The 14,265-nt window shown below is 42.9% G+C and overlaps 1 protein-coding gene across 4 annotated transcripts; it reads left to right on the top strand.

Annotated features, from left to right (window-relative positions):
• The first annotated feature begins 174 nt into the window (after positions 1-174).
• On the top strand, positions 175-13,074 carry ck (crinkled). 4 transcript variants are annotated; one of them, NM_078847.4, is made up of 12 exons: positions 175-369; positions 4,520-4,623; positions 5,303-5,563; positions 5,894-6,243; positions 6,310-6,510; positions 6,575-8,969; positions 9,026-10,476; positions 10,538-11,324; positions 11,384-11,949; positions 12,012-12,158; positions 12,227-12,347; positions 12,417-13,074. In NM_078847.4, exons 2-12 carry the CDS (start codon positions 4,606-4,608, stop codon positions 12,621-12,623), a joined length of 6,504 nt encoding a protein of 2,167 aa, NP_523571.1. In that variant the 5' UTR covers positions 175-369; positions 4,520-4,605; the 3' UTR covers positions 12,624-13,074. The 4 variants fall into 4 exon arrangements, with proteins under 4 accessions (NP_523571.1, NP_723895.1, NP_001285950.1 ...); NM_165099.3 differs by having other exon boundaries at positions 4,515-4,623; NM_001299021.1 differs by having other exon boundaries at positions 175-532; positions 4,515-4,623.
• Positions 13,075-14,265: the final 1,191 nt, after the last annotated feature.

The raw sequence follows: 14,265 nt of genomic DNA, 5'->3' as shown, positions 1-14,265 counted from the left end.
AATTTGGGTAAGTAATGCTTATTTTTATCGATGCTATCGGAAGTCTATCGATCGGACTGCTTACGCGGCAATGTGACCATATAAGCGGTTTTCAAATGAACTGTAATGTTAACTCGTTAGCATACCACGATTAGTAATCCGCGCATTTTTTAGGCCATTCGCAACTGGCCCCACCACCTGGTCACTCTTATTGATCAGTTTATCGGTTGTTATTTTTCGCTTCAAGTCTTGTCTTCTCGGCGAAAAGAAAAACAATAAACAAATCGCACAGCCCCAAAATGATCAGTGGTCTGTAATCCACCTGTTGCTCGGCTTAACTGTGCTGGAAAAGCGGACTTTCGGCGCGCTGCTCTATTCCTGCGACTGCTGGTGCGTGACCTATTTATGTAACCTGTTTTTGAAAAAGAACATCCCGCTTTCGACGGGTCTGGAAAAGTGTTAATTAAACGGTCGTGGCGAGAGCGATTCCAATTAGAATTCGAATTCGGTGACCGAAAAGCGGAGAGTGCAAAATTCTGAGGCGGCAATTAAGGTAGAGAGTGATTGGAAAAAAGAAAAGAAATGAAACGAAACTAAAAGAAAAGAGTGCATTAACCCTGCCAAGCGGTCTGTGTAAATGTGTGTCTGTTTGTGGCTAGAAAAGCCAGTGGGGAAAATGACAAGGGTCACAGCATCGGTTCAGTGTAACATCATCGATTTTATTGCATTTCCAGACGGAGACGTGGCTGCATTGCATTTTTATTGCTTTAGGCGAGTGACCAAATTAAATAGCTACGCTTCAGGTTTCGTTGGCTAGAACGGTACTAACATGCACACTACAAGCGCAGCCCCGCTCTCTCGCACGCACACACGGACAGGTACACCTGCCGAGGAGCTGCAGAGCGAGCGAGAGGGAGAGATGCGTAAAGAGCGGCTCACAGTGCAACACATTCAAGGGTGCTGCTACCGTCTCCCCCTCTGCCACGTACCTTTCCCACCCGCTCTCGACAGTGCGCTCTCTCCCTCTCATTCTCCTTGAGCTTGAACCAGGCTTCCACACTGAGAAATAAACGATGTCAATTTAAAATGATTTGAATAGTCTTTTATGGAATTACGTGCGTAAACCTTAAAACAGTGACTAAGTGTGTTTTATTAATCAGTTGAAAACGTTTTTTTTTATAATCTATCATTATGATTATGAAAAATATACATATATGAAATACTTTTACTGTGTAAATCTAATCTAATCAGAGTGTACTATCATTAATTGTTTATAAATTTCAAACATTCAAGTTAAATATTTGTATATCCCATTTACATAAATTTGCATAAATACAAATCGATCATGAAGCGTCTGCTTTTTCTTGCAGTTCAGCGGTCAAGAGTTCTGAAATTGACAATAACAACAAAAACGCAGGCACACTTGTTTGTCCGGTTTGTTGTTTTTGCTGTTGCACAACGGGACATTTCGTGTGTGGACAATTGGAAAACCCTTTTTCAAATAAACGCTTTTCATTAGCCGGTTTTTGTTTCTTCTCTCCCATCTCAACCTTTTTTTTGCGTTTCCATTTGGGTTGTTGGGCTGTTTTTGTTTTTGTTGTTGCTGGGGGCTTTCGCGCACGCAGCGACTTTCTGTTTGTTTGGTGAAACTTTTTTAAGGTCTTCTCTAAATACATAATAAAAAAAAAATGAACATAATACTTTGCCCATTTTTTATTTTTGTTGTTGTCGCTGGTGAGTCGTTAAATTTTGTAGAAGATTTCAGTTGTTAAACCAGAAGCAAATTGTGTGAACAACAAACGAAGTTTTGCGAAAAAGAATTTTGTTAGCAATGCTAGTAATTATGGAAAAAGTTAAAAAAAAATTCTACAACTAACGGTGTTTTTTAAATTTAAATCATTTACAAGTTCACATTAATAACAAACACTTTATAATTTAAATTTGAAAAGGTCTAAAGGCAACATATAATCAATATTTTTGTAAAATAAGTAATATTATAAATGTTCAAATGAATTGAAAAAGTGCATTTGCTCTTAAATTTAAGAATCGTTCGCATTCCATAGACTTTACTACGGATTTATTATTAGCCATATTATCTTGAGAGCTATAATTCAAGTGACCAATAAAACAATATGGGTTTAACTAAAGTGCTCCAATTAACGTATAAGTAAAGTGAAACCTTATAGGATTATTATTGCATTTTTTGTAAAATAAGACGAATATGAATTTTTCAGATAGGAAATGTTTTTATGCCACAAATTGCTCAAAGATGACAACAACATGATGTCAAGTGTCAAAGTCAAAGTGAACAAAAAGTGGTTGTATTAAACAATTGGTATGAACGCCATACATACTTTTATATGTACATATGTTTATAGATAATATATGGCCGAGTGTCTGTATGTAGTGTAGAGTAGATGGCATAAACCGTAATTGTACGTGGCTGCCACACACGAACTTTCACTAATGACTCTCGATGAACTTTTGGATCACTCACTAAAAACGCACTCTCTTACTTATAGACATATATACATGCAGTACATATACATACATATGGTTACCATATATATGCACTTAGATACGTGCCAATCGTTCGTCACTGAGTCCACTATCACTACCATTCGATGCTAAATCTGCAGAGCCGGAAATTCTTAGACGCTCTTTGCTCGATTCTATAAGTTTTTTAATCGTTTTTGGTCATGCCCAGAGATACAAATGTCTGCCTCACACCTCGATTTACACCTTGTTTGATGTTTCGCTTCTTATCGCTACTTGCACTGCAGGGAAATTCTGATAACAGCAGGTACGGCAATTAGGCAATCGTTTTTAAATAATTCAGTCATGACTGTGCTTAGTCTAAGTGCTCTCTTCAATTTGAAAACAGTTGTGGATTGAGTACCAAAAAAAGATTAAAATACGAATATAGATACGTTTACCTAAAAAGCAATCCTTAAGATACAAATAGAGTTCCCAATAAATGAAACCTTTTCCGCGTTCTACAGTTAAGTACTTGCGGAAAGAGGGGATTTAGATGACAATGAGGGCATTAAACTATTAAATTGGGTGCTGATAACAGGACAACGAGTATTGAGCAATATTACTTAATACATGTATGTATGTCTTAGTTAAATGTTTGAACTCCAGCCGACAATTGAGGTCGCTATATGGTTGTGGTTCGAGTGTGGATCGCGGATAGATGGGTTCCCTATGTGCACTAGACTCGTATTTTGACCGGCAGAGCGTAACCAGACTGGTATGTGTACGAGTATACGTGCCGCCGTGTGCCACTAAATTTGGTTGCTCCGTAGCTGTTGCTGCTTTATTTTTTTTTTTGTCTGGCATGTTGCAATTACCGTGGAGAGGAGAGACGCCTCCCAATGAGTAACTACACTACGGCTGATACCATGCCACACTATACTATACCTGTGCGGAGGCAGCCGTTAGTCCATGTGCTAAATGATGGATGGGGTGTCCAATTGAAAGGCGGCTTCGATGGCAACCGACTGGGAAATGACGCCAGCTTGAAACTCTGATTCATGACTGGTTTCGGAAATTAAGTAGTTCGCTTAAAAAAGCCGATCTACATGTTGATTAGATGAGTTTTTCCGGAATTCTCTAGATTAAATGATTAAACTAAAGAATTATGGTTGTAATCGGACTCTGTAATCAGCGCTCATTTGCTCACTTGTAATCCGGTGCTAAAACTGGTTACTATAATTGCAATGTTTATTTTCTTTAGTTCTAAAGATCATATTTAAAGGTGGAATTTTCACCAACGATAACCTGTCAGTGGCGCAACACATTTCTAATTTCTTTTCGTAAATATCTAATTGAAGATGGTTTAGTTTTCTATCGCCTTAAATCGAAAACATTGTTTAGCTACTGCCAGGCCGTACAAAGTAATGAAAGTAAATTTTTTCAATGAAAACCAAGCAATTTGCATAACAAACGCAGCTCATTGAGACCTTCGATTTCGGTTAGACCCTCTTTTTCGGTTGGTTCTTGTGGCCAAAACTGATTGTTTGAAGCGACCGAAGCTCAAAAAGTGAAAATAGTTGGATGGCCTTTTTTGCATGTCTAAAGGTGTAAAGGTTTATTTACTTTTTTTATAGGATTTTCGGTCACGTATCAATTCGTTTGGATCGGGCTGTTTTCCCTTAGTTTAAGAAGAAAAGAAGTATCGAAAGTATGAGTTTTATGAATGCATTTAAGCCTGATGACTAATTCGCTGTTGATTTTGTGTTGTTAATGAGTTGCCACTTTTGCTGGCTGTTGGCTGGAGTGTGTTGGCCAAATCGAGGAAAGAAAGACGTTTACCTCGAGCTAGGAAAGCGATTTGATAGCAAGAACAACAAAAAGAAGACGACGGACCACAAACGAAGACAGCGACAAGTTGTGAATTCTTTCAATTTACCGTAAACTTCACCTTAATTTTTTCTACTATTCGAAGCCGGTTTTTGTTGCCGCAGGCGCTAACTCGTATTTTGTTATTGTTGCTCATGGCCAACTCTTCCACTTGTTCTCTCTTTCGGCAGAGAAGAATATAACCCAAGCGGCAGCAGCGAAAAGGAACGGGCCATTGTCCCTGGATGCCAACACAGGATCAGTAAATGAAGGACGACGAACATGGTGATCGTAACACGTGTAAGTATTTCACTCACCATTAGCCCCCGCAGTGGAGGTATCACTCCTCTTATCGAGCCACTCCATCTATCTCACCTTTCCCCGCCCCATGAGCACCAGCTAACAGAAGCAAAAAAGCGGAAGTTCCACGCCATGGCTCACTTCAACTACCATTGCTCTACGAACAGTGGTGGCTGGGAATATTTGAATGGGGCAAAGCAACAGGTTGATGGTATTTTTCAAATATATATATATTTTCATTGCAGTCTTATCAAAGTACTTTATTTTTGCATAGTTTAGTTTTTTAACTAATCTAACTAATCTTATACGCATTCAGATCTACAATCTTATTTCATTAAATAACATTCTAACTGACTTAAATTGTTCTATGATAATTGGCTAGCTATTAGTGTTATAATAACTTCCTTGTTCTAGACCTTCTCTATAAGGTTTTTACGTAAAACCTTTGCATATTCATCCAATTCCGCCCATCACTGTGCACTGCCCATTTCTGTCCCTGGTATTACTATATTTGTTGCGTTCCGCTCAAGTGACTCTTACAACAAACAGCCCATAGTCTTTATGGCACCCATGTCCATGGCAACCGAATGCGGCTGCCTCGTAAAGAACTGAATGTCAAATTGTAAAATCGTAAAATGGTTAAAAATCGGAAATTTGTAATTGCGCCTCTAATCGACAGGGTGACTACATCTGGATAGAGCCCGCATCTGGGCGAGAATTCGATGTGGCCATTGGAGCACGTGTCGTCTCCGCCGAGGGTCGTCGCATCCAGGTGCGCGATGACGATGGCGACGAGGTGTGGCTGGCACCCGAGCGCCGCATCAAGGCCATGCACGCGTCCTCCGTTCAGGGTGTGGAGGACATGATATCCCTGGGTGATCTGCACGAGGCTGGCATCTTGCGGAATCTGCTCATCCGCTACAAGGAGAATCTGATATACGTAAGTTGATCTTTATAATACATAGAATTCAAAAGAAAGGCACTTTAATGGATTGCCCCTATACCAATTTAAAGTTAATCACTAGAAGGAAACATGTTTCTTAAAAACATTGAAGGTAAACATAAGGAAATTAGCTCGTTAACATTCAATTATGTTGCGTCATCTTTACCTATTTAATATTAAGTGATTTTCAATTTCTTATCGTGCTCCAATTATAAGAAATTGAAAGAATAAAGTAATCAATTCGGCGGCAGCCGTTATCTTTCTATAAACTTAAATATGTTATATGATATATATGATATTGAACGCTTATAACTTTTATAATTTCAGACTTACACGGGCTCCATACTTGTTGCCGTTAATCCCTACCAGATTCTGCCCATCTACACAGGTGATCAGATCAAGCTCTATAAGGAGCGGAAAATCGGTGAGCTACCGCCGCATATCTTTGCAATTGGCGACAATGCGTATGCGCATATGAAACGATATCGCCAGGATCAGTGTATCGTTATTTCCGGAGAGTCTGGAGCTGGAAAGACGGAGAGCACAAAGTTGATCCTGCAGTATCTGGCTGCGATTAGTGGCAAACACTCATGGATCGAACAGCAAATCCTTGAAGCGAATCCCATTTTGGAAGCTTTCGGAAATGCCAAAACCATTCGAAATGATAATTCATCGCGGTAAATAATGAATCCATAGAATCTTCACCACATGATCGGTTAATAATCAAATGAATTTCTTTGCAGTTTTGGCAAATACATAGATATACACTTTAGCGCCAATGGCGTGATCGAGGGAGCCAAAATAGAACAGTACCTGCTGGAGAAGTCGCGAATTGTTTCCCAAAATCATAGCGAACGAAATTATCATGTCTTTTACTGCATTTTGGCCGGACTGTCGGCAGATGAGAAGAGTCGTCTCGATCTTGGCATGGCTGCTGATTACAAGTGAGTAAATGCCTTCAACTAATGGAAACAATAATTGATTTTGATTTAATTTACTAATTTATAGATATCTGACTGGTGGTAATAGCATAACCTGCGAGGGACGCGATGACGCCGCCGAATTCTCTGACATTCGATCTGCCATGAAGGTTTTGCTCTTCTCCGATCAGGAAATCTGGGAGATAATTAAACTCCTTGCTGCCCTTCTCCACTGCGGCAACATCAAATATAAGGCGACTGTGGTGGATAATCTGGATGCTACCGAAATACCGGAACACATAAATGTGGAGCGTGTGGCCGGGTTACTTGGACTTCCCATTCAGCCGCTAATTGATGCTCTAACACGTCGAACACTTTTTGCTCATGGAGAAACCGTGGTGTCAACTCTGTCGCGCGATCAATCCGTGGATGTGCGCGATGCCTTTGTGAAAGGCATATACGGACGTATGTTTGTGCACATCGTTCGAAAGATCAATACGGCAATTTTCAAGCCGCGCGGCACATCCCGAAATGCCATCGGAGTTCTCGACATCTTTGGTTTTGAGAACTTCGATCAGAATAGCTTTGAGCAGTTTTGCATCAACTATGCCAATGAGAATCTGCAGCAGTTCTTCGTGCAGCATATATTTAAACTTGAGCAGGAAGAGTATAACCACGAGGCCATCAACTGGCAACACATTGAGTTCGTAGACAATCAGGATGCGCTCGACTTGATAGCTATTAAGCAGCTCAATATTATGGCTTTAATCGATGAGGAGGCCCGGTTTCCCAAGGGCACGGATCAGACGATGCTGGCCAAATTGCACAAAACCCATGGATCGCACAAGAACTATTTGAAGCCCAAGTCGGATATCAACACCAGCTTTGGACTGAATCACTTTGCCGGTGTGGTGTTCTACGACACACGAGGATTTCTAGATAAAAACCGGGACACCTTCAGTCCCGATCTATTGCATTTGGTTAGCCAAAGTACGAACAAGTTCCTCCGACAAATCTTTGCTCAGGACATAGAGATGGGTGCAGAGACGCGAAAGCGAACACCCACACTCTCCACACAGTTTCGAAAATCTCTCGATGCGCTTATGAAGACGCTCAGCAGTTGCCAGCCATTCTTTATTCGTTGTATCAAACCCAACGAGCTGAAGAAGCCAATGATGTTTGACCGCGGCTTGTGTTGCCGTCAGCTGCGATATTCCGGCATGATGGAAACGATCCGAATCCGTCGCGCTGGATATCCCATTCGACATGGATTCAGAGAGTTCGTCGAGCGTTATCGCTTCCTGATACCGGGAGTTCCACCAGCTCATCGCACGGATTGCCAGGCGGCGACTTCGAGGATTTGTGCCGTGGTTTTGGGCAAGTCCGACTATCAGCTGGGCCACACCAAGGTCTTTCTCAAGGACGCCCACGATCTGTTTCTGGAGCAGGAGAGGGATCGCGTGCTGACGCGAAAAATCCTCATTCTGCAGCGCAGCATTCGTGGTTGGGTGTACCGACGAAGGTTTCTACGCCTGAGAGCTGCTGCTATCACTGTGCAGCGATTCTGGAAGGGCTATGCTCAACGTAAACGATACAGGAACATGCGAGTGGGCTACATGCGTTTGCAAGCGTTGATCCGTTCGAGAGTTCTGTCACATCGTTTCCGCCATCTGAGGGGCCACATTGTCGGGTTGCAAGCCCATGCCCGAGGATATTTGGTGAGGAGAGAGTATGGTCACAAGATGTGGGCCGTCATTAAGATCCAGTCTCATGTGCGGCGTATGATTGCCATGCGGCGCTACCGAAAACTTCGATTGGAGCACAAACAGTTTGCCGAAGTTCTTCAGCTGCGCAAACTGGAGGAGCAGGAACTGCTGCATCGTGGCAATAAGCATGCCCGAGAAATTGCCGAGCAGCATTACCGAGATCGATTGCACGAGCTGGAGCGTCGGGAAATTCAGGAGCAATTGGAGAATCGTCGTCGAGTGGAGGTCAATATGAATATTATCAATGATGCAGCTCGCAAACAGGAGGAGCCGGTGGACGATGGCAAACTGGTGGAGGCCATGTTTGACTTCCTTCCCGATTCCAGTAGCGATGCCCCTACTCCGCATGGTGGACGTGAAACGTCCGTGTTCAACGATCTGCCTCACGCGCAAAACGTCAACCAGGACGATATCATTGCACCCATACACATATCCGAGGATGAGGAGGATCTATCGGAATTCAAGTTCCAGAAATTCGCTGCCACCTACTTCCAAGGAAATGTCAATCATCAGTATGCTAAGAAAGCTTTGAAGCATCCCCTACTTCCGCTCCATACGCAAGGCGATCAACTTGCTGCACAGGCATTGTGGATAACCATACTGAGGTTTACAGGTGATATGCCGGAGCCGAAGTATCACACAATGGATCGTATGGACACCACTTCGGTCATGTCCAAGGTCACTGCCACCTTGGGGCGCAATTTCATCAGGAGTAAGGTGAGTTAAAACTTAAAGCAATACTTAAGTGGTTCGCTTAACATTTATTCTTTCAGGAGTTCCAAGAGGCTCAGCTTATGGGCCTGGATCCAGATGCATTCCTTAAGCAAAAGCCACGATCGATCCGCCACAAACTCGTATCCCTGACGTTGAAGCGAAAGAACAAATTGGGCGAGGATGTGCGTCGCCGACTGCAAGATGATGAATACACGGCGGATAGCTACCAATCGTGGCTACAATCCCGTCCAACCTCCAACCTTGAAAAGCTGCATTTTATCATTGGCCATGGTATCCTGCGTGCCGAGCTGCGTGACGAAATATACTGCCAGATATGCAAGCAGCTGACGAACAATCCATTGAAATCATCACATGCCAGAGGTTGGATTCTGTTATCCCTGTGCGTCGGATGTTTTGCTCCGTCGGAAAAGTTTGTTAACTACTTGAGGGCCTTTATCCGTGAGGGTCCACCTGGATATGCACCGTACTGCGAGGAGCGACTGAAGCGTACTTTCAACAATGGAACTCGCAATCAACCGCCTTCGTGGCTGGAGTTGCAGGCCACCAAATCCAAAAAGCCCATCATGCTGCCCATTACCTTTATGGATGGAAATACAAAGACTCTGTTGGCTGATTCCGCCACCACGGCCCGAGAACTATGCAATCAACTGTCCGACAAGATAAGTCTCAAAGATCAGTTTGGTTTTTCCCTGTACATAGCTCTGTTCGACAAAGTTAGTTCTTTGGGAAGTGGCGGGGACCACGTGATGGACGCCATCTCACAATGTGAGCAGTATGCAAAGGAGCAGGGCGCCCAGGAGCGGAATGCCCCGTGGCGTCTGTTTTTCCGCAAGGAAATCTTTGCACCTTGGCACGAACCCACACACGATCAGGTGGCCACCAATCTTATTTACCAGCAGGTGGTGAGAGGCGTTAAGTTTGGCGAATATCGCTGCGACAAGGAGGAAGACTTGGCCATGATAGCTGCGCAGCAATATTTCATCGAATACTCAACCGATATGTCAATGGAGCGGCTGTTTACCCTTCTGCCCAACTTTATACCCGACTTTTGTCTCAGCGGAGTGGACAAGGCCATTGAACGTTGGGCTGCTTTGGTTCTGCAGGCCTATAAAAAATCGTACTATGTCAAGGACAAGATCGCACCCTTGAAAATTAAGGAGGATATAGTTAGCTACGCCAAGTACAAGTGGCCTCTGCTCTTTTCTCGTTTCTACGAAGCGTATCGAAACTCCGGTCCGAATCTGCCCAAAAACGATGTCATCATTGCGGTGAACTGGACCGGCGTGTATGTGGTTGATGATCAGGAGCAGGTGCTGTTGGAACTGAGCTTCCCCGAGATTACTGCCGTGTCCAGTCAGAAGACCAACAAGGTCTTCACCCAGACTTTCAGCCTTTCCACTGTTCGAGGCGAGGAGTTCACCTTCCAGAGCCCCAATGCGGAGGATATCCGTGATCTGGTTGTCTACTTCTTAGATGGCCTGAAGAAACGGTAAGGAACCCCTGCATATCCAGTAGGAACATTAATTAATAATATTTACATTTGCTTTTAGATCGAAATATGTCATAGCCTTGCAGGACTATCGTGCGCCTTCGGATGGAACAAGTTTTCTGTCTTTCTTTAAGGGAGATCTGATCATACTAGAGGACGAATCCTGTGGAGAATCAGTACTGAACAACGGCTGGTGCATAGGACGCTGCGATCGTTCCCAGGAGCGAGGAGACTTCCCCGCCGAAACCGTGTACGTGCTGCCCACCCTTAGCAAACCGCCGCAGGATATTTTGGCCCTGTTCAACATCGAGGAGGCGCATCATGGACGACGTCTAAGCATGGCTTCCAATGGTGGAGCTGTGGAACCAAGGGATCGACCTCATACGCTGATGGAGTATGCCCTGGATCACTTCCGTTTGCCACCGAAACGAACAATGTCGAAAACACTCACTCTGAGTTCAAAACGGAGTGAGGAATTGTGGCGCTACTCCCGGGATCCCATTAAGGCACCGCTGCTGCGCAAGTTGCAAAGCAAGGAAGAGTTTGCCGAGGAGGCCTGCTTCGCGTTTGCCGCCATACTGAAATATATGGGCGATCTGCCCTCCAAGCGTCCGCGGATGGGCAACGAAATAACCGATCACATATTTGATGGACCTCTGAAGCACGAAATTCTGCGCGACGAGATCTACTGCCAACTGATGAAGCAGCTAACGGACAATCGCAACCGAATGTCCGAGGAGAGGGGCTGGGAGCTGATGTGGTTGGCCACGGGACTGTTTGCCTGTTCACAGGGTTTGCTCAAGGAATTGCTATTATTCCTGCGCACCAGGCGTCATCCCATTTCACAGGTGACCTTACTGTTTAGATTTTTAGTTTTTCTTTATTCTATTGTTAATTCACATCACAGGACTCAATGCATCGACTACAGAAAACTATACGCCATGGACAACGCAAATATCCGCCGCATCAGGTGGAGGTGGAAGCCATACAGCATAAAACCACACAGATCTTCCACAAGGTCTACTTCCCGGACGACACAGACGAGGCCTTCGAAGTGGACAGCTCCACTCGAGCGAAGGATTTCTGCAACAACATCTCGCAGCGCCTTTCGCTGCGCACCAGCGAGGGCTTCTCCCTGTTTGTAAAGATCGCGGATAAGGTCATCTCTGTTCCCGAAGGTGATTTCTTCTTCGATTTCGTACGCCATTTGACCGACTGGATTAAAAAAGCGCGTCCCATACGAGATGGAGCGAATCCGCAGTTCACTTACCAGGTCTTCTTCATGAAGAAACTGTGGACGAACACAGTGCCAGGCAAGGATCGGAATGCCGATCTTATATTCCACTATCATCAGGAGTTGCCCAAGCTGTTGCGTGGCTATCACAAGTGTTCCAGGGAGGAGGCGGCTAAGCTGGCCGCTCTAGTCTTCCGTGTGCGCTTTGGTGAAAATAAACAAGAACTGCAGGCCATACCGTAAGTACAGATCATTCAATTAAGATCGAGAACAACATAAATAACGAAAAACTACTTTTCAGACAAATGCTGAGGGAACTTATTCCATCGGATATTATGAAAATACAGAGCACTAGCGAATGGAAACGATCGATTGTTGCATCTTATAACCAGGATGGGGGCATGACTTCCGAAGACGCGAAGGTGGCCTTCTTGAAGATTGTATATAGGTGGGTATCTCAACGTAATCATATTTATAGACTTTTTTTTTAACTACCTTTCTAATATATTTGAACAGATGGCCAACTTTTGGCTCCGCTTTCTTTGAGGTGAAGCAAACCACCGAACCGAATTATCCCGAAATGCTATTGATAGCCATTAACAAACACGGCGTGAGTCTCATACATCCAGTGACCAAGGTGAGAACTATAAACTATATAAATCTATTACAATATAAACCAAGAACATGATACATTTTAAAACTTCAGGACATTTTGGTTACGCATCCATTTACACGCATCTCGAATTGGTCATCGGGCAATACATATTTCCACATGACCATCGGAAATCTGGTTAGGGGCTCGAAATTGTTATGTGAAACGTCGCTGGGCTACAAGATGGACGATCTGCTGACTTCATATATCTCGTTGATGTTGACCAATATGAACAAAAATCGAACCATTCGAGCCAACTAGTAAAACCTACACATAACGCAAAATATTTATAATAATTATAAATTACAATTGCAATAACTTATAAAAGCCTAGTACTTTATAGATTTAAATCATACTTAATACCCACCTCCCTTTATTCCAATTGCATTCCCTTCCCAGAGAATTCATTCCAATTTTGGTCTTGTTCAGCTATCGATTATACCAAACCAACTTGCAACTTTTGTTTTTAGTATTTGTATTTGTATAAATTTTTGCAATTACACGTTTAGGTATTCTTATGGCACATTCCGGTTAAATTATTAAATACAATGTTTTTGTATGAAGAAAAGGTCTTACATATTTTTAGATAAGCATTTGTATCTACACATATTGCATCTATATCTTTGTATATCCTAACTGCATATCTGTACTGATGACGTTTTGTATCAAATACATAGAAATGTTCAATTATTTAATAAATTATATACAAATTATGTGGTCTTTTTAATAGAATCGGATGGAAGGTAAGGTCATCTCATTGACCTGGATTAATGCAAATTTCATTTCGATCAACGGTTAGAAAATTATACTTCGGACACAAACAAACGTGCAAACACGTAGTTAAATGTCTTAAGTTCATTTCGTTTAGAAACAAACAAACGAACTTTGGACACTTAATAACACTTAACTTGAACAAATGCTTGTGACAAGTCTTGAAAATGGGTTCGTATAGAACAAACCAATCTATTTTAGACAAAAAATGCTGTGTAAGCACAAGTGTTAATAGTTCATTAAAGTCATTAATAAATAAAATAATTAGTCTTATATAAATATCTTTGTTAAGTAACAACAATGGAACTAAACAAGTTGAAGTAACGGTTACGACCGACCCCTATAAACTTTGAAAATCCGATCGATTTTGCCATCGATTTACCAATCTTGACCTACGGCTTTGGATTTACCGCGCATGGAAGGGAGTACGTGTCCAAAGTCTTGTGAATACAAATTTTTATAGGACTGGATTATATAGTTTCCCTTGATTTTCTTGCCTGACTCCCACGCCACCGATTTCCCACGCATTGTATTTTGCGAGAATTTCCATTTTTCCCCAGCGTGTGAAAAACGGCAGCAGTCGGCACGGCAAGCTAAAGACTAAAGACGACGGCAGGTAGACTTAGATTTTTCAAGATAATGAACTTTTTTAGTAGACGGTATGAGGTTGTGTAGCAGTCCTGAGAACTTTTAGAAATTGCTGTCTCCCCCTTTCTAAAAACGACCACAATCATCGCACTCGCCTATCCAAACAGTGGTGGAGAAAGAGGGCCTGGGGAAATGTGAAGGAATTGTTCATTAAAAATTCCAAACTAATTTCATATTCAGCTTCTTATAAGACGGCGACGACCTTAAGAGGTTGCAGTTCCAATTGCCAGAGCCAGAACTTTTGGTGGTGGTTTTTCCATCATAATGAACACAGGCGGCCGCCAGTAGTTTGATTCCTCACGCAACCAAAGTTCGTTGTTTAAGTCTTTCGTTCCCATCGCCCGGTGCAGTAAAATCTTAGGGGTTGCAGCCAAGTTCCTATTGGCTGACTCTGATAAGAAATATGTCTCCCAAGTGCAAGATGAGATTAAATGCTTGGCCAGCGCTCACCTTCTGATTCCGTCGAGCGGAAGTGAGCGATAAT

Source organism: Drosophila melanogaster, chromosome 2L (genome assembly GCF_000001215.4).
Source record: "Drosophila melanogaster chromosome 2L".
NCBI lineage: Eukaryota > Metazoa > Arthropoda > Insecta > Diptera > Drosophilidae > Drosophila > Drosophila melanogaster.
Note: the sequence above shows the minus strand (reverse complement) of the source record. Positions and strands in the feature narration are given on the sequence as shown.